A 13847-nucleotide genomic window follows, 5' to 3' on the forward strand; every position below is an offset into this window, starting at 1 on the left:
ACTTTTTACGCAGGTTTTTGCATGAGGGGCTCATTTCGGAAGTAATCGTGGCGGAGCGAGCCGCGGAGGCTCCCTTTTTACCCCGAATTAACCCAAAGAGGTGAGAAAGCGCCGCGCTCAAGATGGCGCCGCCGCCTCACCACCATCACCACCCCCCGACGACGACGAGGCGAACGTGGCGGCGGTTGACGTCAGGGCGCTCTGGGCATGGGCAGGTGGAGGGAGCAGCCAAAGTTTGGCCGGCGCTGACGGGAGGAGGCGGCGGCGGGGCCGGGCTCGGGGCCGCGGCCGCTCCTCAGGGGTCCCCCGGTACCTCAGGGCCCCCCCTCGGTACCTCAGGGGTCCCCCCCCTCAGATTTGGGGTCCGCAGCCATGGCGGAGGAGCCCAGCGCGCTGCCCTGGTCCATCAACAAGGATGATTACGAGCTGCAGGAGGTCATCGGTGAGGATTTTTGGCCAAATTTTGGGGGGGCTGAGGTGAAATTTTGGGGCTGAAGGTGCCCGGGGGGTGAAGGGGGGCGATGAGGGAAGGGGGGGGGGGGCTCGCGGTTCCCTCTCAGGGTGGGGAGGCGCCCCCCGGATTTTTTTGGGGGGGATTCGCCACGATTTTGGGGTGAGGGGAAGGTAACCCCCAATTTTTTGGGGTGTGTGTGTGAAGGGGAGGTGCCCCCCAGTGTTTCTGAGGGGTTGTAGGGGGGGAGCTGCCCCCATCCCCTAATTTTTGGGGTCGTGTGTGTGAGGGGGGCTGCCCCCAGCCCCTAATTTTGAGGGGGGAGCTGCCCCCTTCCCCTATTTTTTTGGGGGAGGATGGGGGGGGGGCTGCAACTCCTATTTCTGAGGGCTCCGTGTTGTTGTTGGGGTGCCTGGGCACCCTATTTCCTTCCTGAGGATGCCCCCTCCTGTCAGGGAGATGTGGTCTATGGGGTTTGCCCCTCATTGCAATATGGGGAGGGTTTTTTGGGGGATCTGCACCCCCTCCTGGTTCACCACAATGTGGATTTGGGGTCAGGGGGTGCCCTGCGGGCTCACCACCCCCCTTTTAGGGGCATCCCGTGCCCCCCTTCCCCGCATGTGGCTGTGAAGGGGGTGTTCCCTCCCCCCCATCTCCTGCCCACATCCTTCCTGAGGGCTTCCTTGGAAGGAAACTCCACATTTCCCCTTCCCGAGCAGCCCCGTTCATTTTGGGGGACGCCTCCTGCCCCCCCCAACCCCATGGTCCCATCGGGGGACGTGGGGTGGGATTTTCGTGCTGCCACCATTGAGCCTCGTTGTGCTGCTGCTCTGCCTTTCCATTCATTGTCCTCTCGTCTCGAGGCCCCAGCCCTTGCTCTCCATTAAATCATTTCTTTTTTTTTTCTTTTTTCCTGCTTTCTTTTCCCTTCTGGTTACCGGAGGGCCCCCCCCGCCTGCCCCAACTGTTCAATTAGGGGGTTGTTTGAGGGATAAATGGCTTTAGGGCCGGGATGTGACCTGGCCGAGGTGGTGCCACAGGTGAGCGTGAGGTCGGTGCCTCTCCTGCTGCTCTCCTGGCTCCTAGGCAAGAGGTTAATTTTTAGCGTGGCTTTTCCCCCACAGGAGGGGGTTGATACACCGCCAGGCTCCCAGATCCCCAGGAAAGGGACCGGTCCCTGCATGTAGGATGCATCAAAATGGCATAAAGGGTGCTGTGGTCACACAAAGAGGGGATTTGGGGTTCGGTGTGCGAGGCTGGGCGAGCTGAGCTGCCTCTTTGTAGCTGGGGGGCAGAGTGGGATGGGAACAGAAGGGGTAGAAATGCCCTTCTGCTCCTAGGAGCACTCACTGCAGGAGAAGCACATCCTACAGCCCCAAAATGCAAATCCTACAGCCCCAGAACTCACATTTTACAGCCCAAAACACCCATCCTACAGCCCCACACCGTTACGAGGAGGACGTAGCACTCGCAGCCACCGCAGTCATGCCCCGAGCTTGGGCAGCAGCGGGGCCAGGAGCGTTTTGTCCCTTCCCCTGTCCCGTGGGGTGACTTTTGGGATGTCATCCCCTCGTTGAAGGCTCGTGCCGCCCCGCTGGGGCGCGCCGTGCGGATTGCAGACATCTGGTTTCTCTTTTTAACTCCGCCATCCCCGCCTCTCCACCCCCCCCCCCCCCTCCTTTCACTCACTTCAAACATCGCCGTGCCTGCCAGCGGCCTGGATGGAGATGTGACGCCAGCTTCCCAGCACGGCTGCGATTTGTGGGACAAAATGTCACCGAGCTGGGCTGCTCCGCGGCCCCTGGAAGCCTCGGGGGGAGGTTTCTGAGCTCCCTTCACTCCTGCAGAGCCGTAAAAGTATTTCGGCAGGGAACAAAGGGAGGACCCGGCGTGGGAAGGGCCGAACCTCGCGCCGGTGCTTTTAAAGGATTTCACTTGTTTCCTGGTGAACAATGTCTCCTGAAACTGAGAGCACAGCGTTCAGGGGGTTACCAGCTCAGGCTTTTTCCCACATCAGGGAAAAAAAAAAAAAAAAAGCAATCCACGTGCAGTTAAATTCCTTAATTTGGGTTCGTTCTGCCTGAAAACGGCACCGTGGGGCTGTCCTGTAGCGCGGAGGGCCCCGCGCTGTGCGGTGCGGGAATAAAGGAGCACGTTTCCTAGCTGCAGAGGGAACTCCTGCAAACCTGCCCTCCTCATTCGGGCTGATACCAAGAAAAAAAATCACCTTATTGCTCAGCAGCAGAGGTGACTCACGCCGTTATAGAGGTACGGATTAATGGCCGTGGTTGTTCTGCCCCCTTGGTGGTGGGGAGCAGCTGCCGAGCGGCCTCCCGAGGCTTCAATCCCTCCCGGTGCCCAGGATCAGAGCCGGCCTTCGGCTTCCAAAAAGGCTGCAACAGAGCTGGAAGCAGGAGATAAAGGAGCAAGGGGGAATCTCCCTTGCTCCGTTCCTGCTCCCTTTCTCCCCTGACAGATTCCTGCGCAGGCTGGGCGAGCAGATGTGGTGGGAGCTGCTTCTCCCCGCAGAAATCCAGCTGAAATTGAAAAATTTGAAGCAAAGACTCGCTAAATAATTAGTTTGTTTTTTTTAATGGCTGTAGTTGGCTTTTGTCTGTGAGCTCAATTTAAGGTTTAGTTTTCCAGCCGGGTTTTCCCCAAGCAGTACAGGTGAGCACACACGTGGGAGCAGCTTTCTTTTACAGGTACGTAGAGCTAAAATTTGGGGGAGCGGAGATTTTACCAACCTACCCGTGGTCGCCTGGTGCTCGGGAGCTGCCTCCCGCACTGACGCCCCCTACGCCTGCTTTACACCCATTCAAGAAAACGCGGAGCTGTCTGTAAAACACAACTGCCTGCAAGCTAAACCGAGCGCTCAGGCTTCGGTCTGCGTGCCATCTGTTTTGGTTTAGCGTTTCCTCGTGGCTTCCCACTCCTCCTCCCCGAGCCCGGCCAGACAAATGGGTTCCTGCGGCACGTTCAGGGGGGTGAAGTCACCGAGATGCTGGCTCCGCGTGCTCGCCGTCAACTTCTTCCACTTAAAGCTGGTGGAGAAGCCTTTTTTTTCGTTCTGTATGAAGTTAAAGCTGACGTAAAATCAATTCTGGACATCCCTCCCCGCCTTCCCTTCCCCTCCTTGGCACCTCTCCTTCCTCCGAGACCTTTGATACCGGCCGAGCTGCGGCACTCCCCTGGGAAGCGAAAGCAGGGGGTGTGTGCGCCCTGTGTGCTGCCTCTGCTGTGTGCTCAGCAGGGATAAAACACCCGATTAAGCAGGTGGAGGCCACAAAAAAGACCAAAAATGACAAATGTGGGTGCAGGAGGCTGCCTGCAAGGAGCATGTGGTATTAGGGAAGCAGCGTGGCAGCCTTCCCGCTGCTCTCAGCTCTTCTGGGGCATTAAGGGGGAAAAAAACCCACACGGGGTGTTCCACGGGGCAGCAATTCGCACTTCCCCGGGGCTGCTTTCCGTGTGGCAGCTGCTTCCAGCGCCGATTCAAACGTTCAGCGCCCAAAAAACATTTAAACAGCTTCGCTTTAACCCAAAAATCTCGCTGAGAGCTGGCAAACCAGGCCCGCCAAGCTGGTGGCTGGAGAGAAAATCTTTTCTCCTGACAGGCAGCGGTGCTGGGTGCTAATTGAGTTAGCAAATTACCTAAAAAACTGCATTTTGGGGCAAATCATCTTGGAAGATTTCCCTTCACGTGGATGATACCCATCGGAAATCTCCGCAGCAGCGAATTCAGCCACGGACATGCTAATGGGGCGTTCGTCGGAGAGCTTTGCTGCTGAGCCCTGGAACCCAGTGTTACAAAATCCCCAAAATATTGGGATCCTGCGCCTTCCAGATGAGTCTTGCCTGTCGTCCTGCTGAGCGGAGATGTGATGATGGAGCCTGGCTTCCCGGGACTTCACCTGGAGGAGCACAGAGGGGATGTTTCTGGTGAACGGAGCTCCCAGCGTCTTGCCTGGAGGCAGGGGGAGGCCTGGAGGCACGGCTCAGACCCACTGCGGGGTCTTTACGGGGTCACACTTCAGTGGGAGACACGCGGCACTCTGGTGGATGAAGTCAAACACCGCTAATGGGGTTCTCGGGTCAGCCAACCCAGGCTTCGTATCCCTCGTTCCTACCCAGGTAATGCAGGCAGGTGGGGATCTGCGGTGATCCGAAGCATAAAACGAAAGGATCCCGTATTTTTTCCCCCCAGACACAATAGCTACGACATCCAGCAACGTTTTTTTGGAGCCGTTTCTTGCACCACTCCCCAAGGTTCTCGAGGATCATTGTTTCCTGATGTGAGTCACCGCGCGCAGACTTTTTTGCTGAACAGATTTTTTTTTTTTGGTGTGCAAGCAAGAAAAATTCCACGCTGAAAAAAAACCCACTTGGTTATGCATCGACCTCTACCAAACCAGGATCTAACTCGCCTTGCTAGGGTTTTTTTAGACCCCTTCAGGTCTGTAGGGGATGGCTGTCTTCAGCAAGCCCTAAAAGCCTCACAAATCCCATCTGCGAGTGAAATCAGAGGAAAGCCAGAGCGCTGATTCACTTTCTCACCAAATTAGCTGGAGCTTCCCTCCGTACGTCCATTAAAGTTTTATCCTGCGTGCTCGTGGAGCAGCACGGGGAGCACCTCACGGCTTGGCCAAATCAAAACGCCTTTCTGCTGGGTACAGAGAAGCTCCTGGGAAGACTTTTGTTCCTCGCCAACCTTCAATTTTCATCCGTTTTCTGTCAAGAGCTGCTGTGTTTTTTTTTAAGAGGAGGGGGAACTGAACGCTGCGGGTGGAACTTGGCCCTTGGAAACCCCAGTGAGGGGTCTGCTGGGGAGATGGGAGCGTGGAGAGCTGGGGTGGCCTCTGCCCACGTGGGAAACTTTGGGTTACCTTTTGTCCCAGGTCAGGTTTAAGGCTCATGCTCATTTCTGGTCTTTGGTGGATTGTAAATCCATTTTTGTGGGATCCGGGGTTAATTCCAGCTCTCTGAGTTCTGAAAAGGGTGCGGAGAGCAGCAGAAAAGGGGAGTTTGAAGAGGGAGAGCACCTGCAGAATATTCTTTGTAAAGAAAACCAGCTGGGACCCGCTGAGGTGAGCGGGGCAGGTAGCAGCGCTCCTCATTTCGGGTGTCTCCAGCTCCAGGCAGGCAGCAGGACGTTGGGCTCTCCTGCTGGCTGAAACCTCGTGAATTCAAGATGAGAAGCTTCATCTTGGGGTGAACACCTTGCCTGCGAAATGAAATCTGTCTCCTGCTGCTTCCTGGAGTTGCTGGGCTGGGGAAAGGGGCCCGAGGTGGTTCCCCAAATGGCCCGGGCTCCTCGTGGTGCCTGGCGGGTGTTTGTGTGCTCAGCGGTGGAATCGAGGAGCAGAGGGGCTCGGTGAGGGGTTTGTAGGCAGCAACTTTGCACCCCGTTCCGATATTTGGGCTGTTTTTTGTGTTACAGGCGGGTTTGGGAAAGCTGCTTCTCGTTTTGTGGAGTTCTTTGGGCAGGATTAGTGCTGGGGGTGAGCTGCCTGCTGCAGGTACCCATGGGGAGATTTCCTGAGCTTTGGGAAAACGTGGAGTTGTGTTTTAGAGGGAAATCCTTCGTAGGTGAGCGCTGTTAGGTAGATCTCTCTGTATCTCACTCTATATAACATGCTGGGATACACATATAAATATATATAATCCCTGGGGCTTGCTGGTTTTCCTCCACCCCCCAATACAAACCCTAAAATTGGCTCCCTCGCAACGCTTGTGTTAAATCCGCTGCTGTCTGTTCATTTTCCTTAAGCTTTTGTGCTGTGATAGGTGATTTAGAGATGATTTATTTCTTCCTTTCTCTGGATGAACTGTTTCTTTCCCCCTGTTTGACCTCTTTCCTCTGGTGCAGGAGGGCTCACCGGGTCCCCGCGGGGCTGTGGGAGAGGAGCTCCCTTTGCTCCGGGGCTTTTGTAGGGTTTTTTGTCGGTTATCTCTCAGCTGTGGATTGCTGCCTTAGGGCCTCGCGGGCTTTCCAAGCAGGCACAGAGCAAAACCAGCTGAATTTCCCCTTCGGAAGGGTTAGATCATCCCTTCTGCAGCGGGGAGGTGGCTTCAGAGCTTGGCGTGAGGAAACATCCAGGGATGTGGCTGCAGCTCCTGGGCAGCTGTGAAGACCCCTAAATCATCCGAGGCTTTGGGTCTGAGCAGTCCTAAAGGAGAATTTGGGCTCGAGCACGGGCCCTGAGATATGTCTGGCCCGGGGAAACGGGGCTTCAGCGGCGATCCTCGGGAGGTTTGGGTTGTTTTCATTCCGGCAGAAGTTGGGGTTAGTTCCCAAAGCACCCTTACATCCCAGAAACATGAGAAGGGCTGGGAAGGGCACGCCTTCCTCCCTCGCAGCGCTTCCTAAAGCAGGTCGTGACCCTCTCCGGGAAGAATTTGGCAGCTGCTACCCCAGGGCTTGGGACCGGAGCCGAGAGCCTATGGGGGCAGAAGCGGGGGGCATTAAACAAACCCTAAAACCCCTCGGGGTCTCTTCCCTTTCTCTCCTTCTCCTTTCCCCTGACCTAGTGCCTTTCAGGCAGCATCTGCAGGGAGAGCTGCTTCGCCCGAGCTGTGCCACCCTATAACACTGCCTTTGTAGGGTTTCTTTATCCACCCAGCAGGTGGGGAACCGCTTCTCCTCCCTCCTTCCCCCACCTGCCCCCAAAACTCGCAGAAACTTCCTTGCCAGGCATTTTCCTCCTCCCCTCCGTCGGCATCCTCTGCATCCCTGCTTGTTCCCATTCACACAACCTTGCTGCAGCTTCGCTTCTTCCCCCCTCTGATTTCCTAAACAAATTTTAGGACCTCAAACCCTTCGGTGGCCCCGTGGCTGTTTCTGTGCCCTTTGGGGTTTCCACGCTTTCCCCTCTTTGTGTGCGGCTCCCGAAGAGCAGCTTGCTGGTGGCACGTCCTGCTGCAGCCTGGCTTAATCCTCGCCTGGTAGGCTTTGGAGATCTCATTGTTTCTCTCTAATTAAGCGCCGGAGAGGAGCTGAAAGAAATGAGGAACGAGCTGGAGAAGGGGGGAGGAGCGGGGAGAGCAGGTGGCGATCGGATCGGGGGGAGCCTCGAGCTGGGAATCCTCCCCGCCCTGTGCCCAGGAGGGTTTCCTGTGGGATTTGGGTACCAAAGTCGGAGCTTCTGTCGTTTCTTTTGGACGGAGCAGTTTTTCTTGATGCTTTAGGGCTGGATTTCAGGTTCTTTCCCCTGCCTGGCGCTTGGGTTTGATGCGTTTTGGTGTGACTTTTGTGCAGAAGTGACCGAGAGCTGCTGCAGGCAGCTTCAGTGCCCTTTGTTTGGGGCTTGCCAGCTTTTGCCCCCGGTTTATCTGCACGTAGGAAAAGGATTCTTTGCAAAAATGCTGTGCTTGGCTCGTCTTGCAGGATCAGGAGGTTTTATAGTGCTGAGAAGCTCCCGAATGGGGTGGTTTATGCCAAAATGCTGAATAGCTCTTCTCATCTCCCTCATCGACCCAAACAGGTCTGAGAGTTATGCCTGGGATAGAAATGATGCGAACGCTGCAGCTGTTTCTGGAGGCTCATAAAGGCAGGTCCAAAAGCAGTTGGGTGTCACAAGGCTCACTGTTGGGTGCTCTCTGATCCTGAAGGACGGGATCTTGCCCAGAGGTTTGATTTCAGAGCTTCTTCGCCTGCTTCTCCCGGTTTGAAGACCTCATCCCGAGAAGCGAGGTGTTGTGCTGCCACGGGAGAGCAGGAGCCCAACTGAATGAAGCTCGCCTCGTGCCCCTGCATACAATGAGGGGAGACCAGGAGAGCAATTAGGGCACGAAACTATGCCAAAAATCTCATTAAGCGCTGGGAGCCGAGGCTGTGCCTTGTTCCGACACTGGGGGCGAACACATCAGGCTAAAAGTCCGTGTGACCTCGGCGGCCTTTTTCAAAGCCCGCTGGAAGAATCAGCCCTTTGTTAGGAGCGAGCTGCCGGCTTGTTTTATGGCTGTGCTGAGCCCTCGGGAAGGTCCACGGGATGGGTTGTGCGAGCCCAGCTCCTTGCCACAGCTCCTTGAGCTGCATGGACCCGAAGGGGGCAGTTTTTAGGGGTGGGATTTGCTTGGTTTTTACCTTGCTGCTGCCTTTAGTGACTGGCACTTGTAGTTTTTATTGTCTGCCTTCCCTTCCTTTCCAAAGAAGTCCTATAAGGTGATGTTAACCCTTTTTCCTTCTTTTTTTTTTTCCCCTACAGGGAGTGGAGCGACCGCAGTGGTGCAGGCAGCCTTCTGTGCTCCGAAGAAGGAGAAGGTCGCGATTAAACGGATCAATCTGGAGAAGTGTCAGACCAGCATGGACGAGCTCCTGGTATGCAGCCGCGATGGCCCCACGGGTTTTATTTCAGTCAGCTCTGCTCGCCCAGCACCTTTTCGCATCCCTCCTCGCGGTGCTGGGAGAGAACCCGGCTGCTTGTACCAGAGGCAGTTCAGCCGCTGGCTGTGGGACACAGCGCTGAAGAAAACGTTAAAAAGATCAATTGTTGGAGAACTTCAGGGTATTGTTTGGAGCCGAGCGCTCTGTGTGATCCCTTTGTTTTGAGCGGAGTTAACGTGCAAGGGTTAAGCTCAGCTGCCTGTATGAGAGCTCTGTGGTTTGAGGGGGATCAAAAGCTGTGTGCCTGGAGAAGCTTCAGAATTTAGGGGAGTGGTTTTGCTTTCTCCCCCGTTCCTTCAGTTCTTTGCATTTTTATCCTTCACCTGTACAGAGAGAGGCTGAATAAACGAGCTCTTGCTCTTAATCTGGGTATGGGAGCGATGCCAGCTAAGGGATCGCTCTGCTGTGCTGCAGGCTGCGTGGAAACCCTCCCTCATCCCGAGCTGGGGACAGGAGGTGGGCTCCTCCGGAGCTGCAGCTCTGTGATTTCCCTCTGATGTGTGCCTCTGAAGATTTTTCTCAATGGGAAACAGCTTCGGGCAGGTAGCCATGGAAACCAAAATTCGCTTTTTGTTATCTGGCTCGGATGTTGATGGGATTTGTTTGCTGCTTTGCTGCGTGTGGGAGCAGCAGCTGCCGCGTTCGCCCTGCATGCGGAAGGCCCCTGGGTTGAAGCCAGGCACGGGGGCATTCCCCTGAACGTGAGGTGTCCCCCCCAGAGCTGAGAGAGGCGTCTGGAATAAAAACTTCCCAACGTAAATACTGAGGGCAGGGTCTGAGGAGAGGCAGGGAGCGGTCTTGTGTCACCTCTCCTTTTAAAGCAGCTCGCTAGGATCTTTTTTAACCCTTTCCATCTTTCTGCCTGCATCCTGGCAGTTCCTGTCGCGTTAACCCAGGCGCAGTGAGAAAGCAGAACGGAGAGAGGCAGCTCTGCTCAGCTCTAATCCTCAGCAAGTCACTTAAACCATGGCTCCAGTTCCCATCTAGTGACTAACGCTGTTTTTATCGCTGTAGATACCAGCAAATACTCCTGCAGAGAGGAAAGGCTCCCTTCCAGCTGTCACCTTTTAGTGTGCCTGTGAAGAGCCGTGTGTAGGACTCTTCAGATGTCCTGCGGTCACATCCTCTTGCTGCTCTCGCTAGAGTTTGGGCTCCCTTCCCTTTTCCCAGTCGGTCTTTCTGTCCCGATGCCATCCCTTGGTGCTCTTCAAGTCTTTTCTGTGGCTCGTCCTTGCTGCTGTGCCTTGGTGGTAAACCCAACTGTGTCGTCGGGAGATTTAATTGAGATTTTCGGCCTTTGAGTCATTGCCAGTTCCAACTAAAAGGGGTTAGGTTCAGAAAGTGATGCTACGAAGACTCACCATGGCATTTTAGGTAACTAATTGCATGTTTTCAGTCTCTAGCTGTCCCCTTCCTCACCGTGATTTTTCCTGTTAGGGGCAGGACTGCACTGAATGGCTCTCACCAGGTCTGAGTTCACAATTTTGGGACCAGAGAGCGTGGCTCCTTCTGCAGGCTTCTTTGTAGGCCTCTTGTAAAGGTGGACGTTTACAGCACCACATCGTGCTTGTTAGTGCCTGGGGTGAGGGCAGGGTTTTGAGCTCTTCCTCTACCTGCTGTCAGTAAATCACAGAATCACAGAATTTCTAGGTTGGAAGAGACCTCAAGATCATCGAGTCCAACCTCTGACCTAACGCTAGCAGTCCCCACTAAACCATATCCCTAAGCTCTACATCTAAACGTCTCTTAAAGACTTCCAGGGATGGGGACTCCACCACTTCCCTGGGCAGCCTGATCTAAGAGACACAGTAAGTGCTCACTGCTCGCTATTTCAGAGGAAAGTACAAGAATCAAGCTCTGAGCATTTGGGGAAAATCTCTCCCCAAACAAGTTCCCGTTTGGACATGCAACAGTTGAGCTCCGATTTATCCAGATTGAAGCTGATCTCATAATGATTTTTGAAAACATCTTAAAAAGGCAGTTATAGAGACTTAAATCGTGGAGGGCTGGGGAGAAGGGTGTTGTGGAGCTGCAGGAGCTTCCTGGGGTCAGCAAGGCAGGTGCGTTTTGTGGAAAAAATGCTTTCCCTTGGCTTGTTCTGAGTTTTTCAGTGTGTTGGACGGCGTTTCTTAGTGCAAGAGCCAAAAGGATGGAAACTCATCTCCCTCCTGTGTGTTACCTTCTCGATTTTTTTAATCTTGCCTCTGCATTCGCTGCTTCTTTAGGGTACTCTCAAGGCTTTCAGTCTCGTCATCTCCCTTTGTGGCAGTTTCCCAGATCAGGTTAATTACATTTTTTTGAGCAACCGCTTGTCGTTGCAAGATTTTGTCTCCAAAACCCCTAAATGTGAGTGAGTCCTTGCAGAGAACGGTGTTTTTGAGAGGTGAGTGCGAAGAGAAATAGCCGGGTCCATGCTAGAGCGTGTTATGCTCTCCACGTGCTTTCTCTTCTTCCCTAACCCTGCTAAAAGCACGAATTTGGGCTTTCATTAGATCCATTATCCTTCTGGTGCTCTGGGGATGGCTGAGCACGCCAGCCAGCTTACGGGAAACTTCGCTCTGTCCCCCAGGCACTAAATCAATGCTCTTGTGTTACAGCACTGCCCGGCCATCAACCCGTGGCACAGAAAAGGGAAAATTGCACTTAAAATGCTTATTTTTTTCCCCCTAGAGTGCTTCAGAAGCAGCGTGGGTCGGGGTAACCTTTGCAAACCCTGCACGATGTCGTGGTTACTGCCGCGGGTTCATCTCGGGGTGCCGAGGGGACTCCAGCAGGAGGAAATGTCCTCTTGAATTTCGGGGGATTGACCCGGGGAGCTCGCTGCCAGCAATCCGGAGATCAAACATGGCGTGAGATTAAAGAAATCAACCTCCTAGTCGAGGAGGTTAAATGAGATGGGATTTAAAGCAGGATTAGGAACTCCCCTGGTTTAAGGCCTGAGCCAACTGTTAACTGCCCGGGCTTCGGCAGGAGTCTCCCCTCTGGGCAGACGATTCTGTAAGTGCTGGTTACGGGGTTTTACACCTTCTTTCGAAGACTCGGCCGGGATATCGAAGTGGCTTTGATCTGCCAGCAGCTCCTACAAGTGGATTAAGCCGACCATAAGGTCGGTGGGAACAAAGGAGCGGGCTGCTGGAGCAGGGCAGATGTTTCACCCGTGGCATCTGACAGGAATTGCCATCACAAAAGGGGAAAATGAGTCCCCAGGTGTCAGTGCCAGGGAGTCCCCCGTGGAACACAGCCTCTGCGTGGTGATTTGAGGCGCCGTGTTGCACGTTTCACACAGGGGTCGTTTGTTCCCATCACCTGAGGTTAATTCCTCTACGAAGACTTCTTGCCCCTTTCAGGATTGTTGTGTACCTGCAACGTTTCCCACTGGTGTCCCTTTTTAGTCCCAATCTCCATGTCCTGAGGTGTGGAGGTGAACTGGGCATGGAAGCTGGGTTGGAATCTCTCATTTTGAGCTCTGTGCTTTTTCCTCATCACCTTCAAATAATTGCTGTTAAGGCGGTTGTAGCAGAAGAATTCAGCTTTTTTTTTAACCCTGCTATTTAAAAACAGAAATAAATCAATATTCTTGAACTTACACTCTTTGAACTAAACCCTTGGAGTTTCGCTTAAAGCAAGTGTTTGCCACCCACAGCTCGAGCACCGCTTGGTGTTTTCGAGGAGATTGCATCTGCCCTGCTTTGATTTTTCCCTCCCAACCCCATCTTTTTTTTGGGTTGTGGTTGCCTTCAGCCAGGATAACCAAACCAGCAGCTTCCTGGGAAGTTGCAGGTACCCACGTGCGAGCAGGCAGCATCCGTGCTGCGTCAACGTGTAGGAAGCACAACTAAATAAAGCCAGATTTTTCACCCCTGCGTTTGAATTGTACAGATAAGGAAGGATTTAATAACGGGGGAGCACTGGACGCTGTGTGCTGGGCTGGAGTTACTGATCAGAGCCGTGCAAGGAATGGTTCAACCCCGCCACTGCTACCCGGCCCCGAGCTGGCGGTGTTTTGGCACAGAGCTGCAAAAACAGAAAATAAATACCAGCAACCACAGCAACCCCCCTTTGTGCGCTGCAGCACGTGACAAACACAAGCTTTTTTTTTTTTTTCTTCCAACTGTTGTTTCCAGCCCGGGGAGCAGCGTTTGGTAACGTGCAGGAGAGGAAATTCTTGGAGAACAATAAAATAGGAATAAAGTGACACAGGATCCCTGCGAAGAGCTGCCCCGATGGCAGAGACCCGAGCCAGATCGAGGCTGTTAAAGAAGCTCGGGCCAGACCTTGCCTCGCTGGCTCCTGGATTCCGACGGGATATGCTAACAGATAGAAAACAGGGAATGTTTGCGTATGGCTTTTTGTACGATTCGCTTGATCTCCCAGGGAGTCAGCTCAAAATATTTTGAGGTCTAACTGAGGAAAGATTAAAACCAGCTCCTCTGGAGCCTTGCTGAGAATGGTGGCTTTGGGGAAGGGCTGCCTGATGGGAAGACTTCACAAAGCCACATCCCACTTGCTTCTTTCCTCTTCTTTTTTTTTATTCTGGTGCCATTTGTGCACTTTTTATTTATCTTTTAATTGTCAGAGAGAGGTTAGGCACCTGGATTTACTTGCGTGTTTCTTAAAAAAAAGCTTTACAATTAATTGAAAGCCTTACATCAAGAGCTAATTCCAGGTGGAAGGACAAAAGCTGGAGCAGGTTCGTGGATCCCTTAACTAGGGGCTCAGCCCAGTTCTCAGAGCTAAACCCCAAATGATCTCAGGTTAAACGAGTGAATTTAAATGAGCTGCCTTTGGGAGAGGCTGCGTAAAGGGGAGGTCGTGCAGTGGCCGTAGTGCTTGTCCACCTCCCTGCTTCTCCTCCGTCCCCAGGCAGAAACTGGAAGCTAGGTTTCATTTCAGGCTGTATTTAGTTTCACAGAGTGGTTTTCAGTCAACGGTGTGAGATCAGTGACCTGCAACTCCACAGCTCTTCAAATATCCCTTATTGTGTAGAAGAATCAGCTTATTGGGGCGTCC

General features: G+C 53.7%; 1 protein-coding gene across 1 annotated transcript in view; it reads left to right on the forward strand.

The window, feature by feature from the left end:
* The first annotated feature begins 216 nt into the window (after positions 1–216).
* The window catches only part of OXSR1 (oxidative stress responsive kinase 1), a 65223-nt gene continuing 51592 nt past the window's right edge, over positions 217–13847 (forward strand). Inside the window, exons 1-2 of the mRNA XM_032181442.1 lie at positions 217–442; positions 8659–8771. Coding sequence (XP_032037333.1) covers positions 373–442; positions 8659–8771 — 183 coding nt within the window. The 5' untranslated portion in view covers positions 217–372. The remainder of the gene's footprint in view (positions 443–8658; positions 8772–13847) is intronic.

The sequence above is a fragment of the Aythya fuligula genome, chromosome 2 (genome assembly GCF_009819795.1).
Source record: "Aythya fuligula isolate bAytFul2 chromosome 2, bAytFul2.pri, whole genome shotgun sequence".
Taxonomy (NCBI): domain Eukaryota; kingdom Metazoa; phylum Chordata; class Aves; order Anseriformes; family Anatidae; genus Aythya; species Aythya fuligula.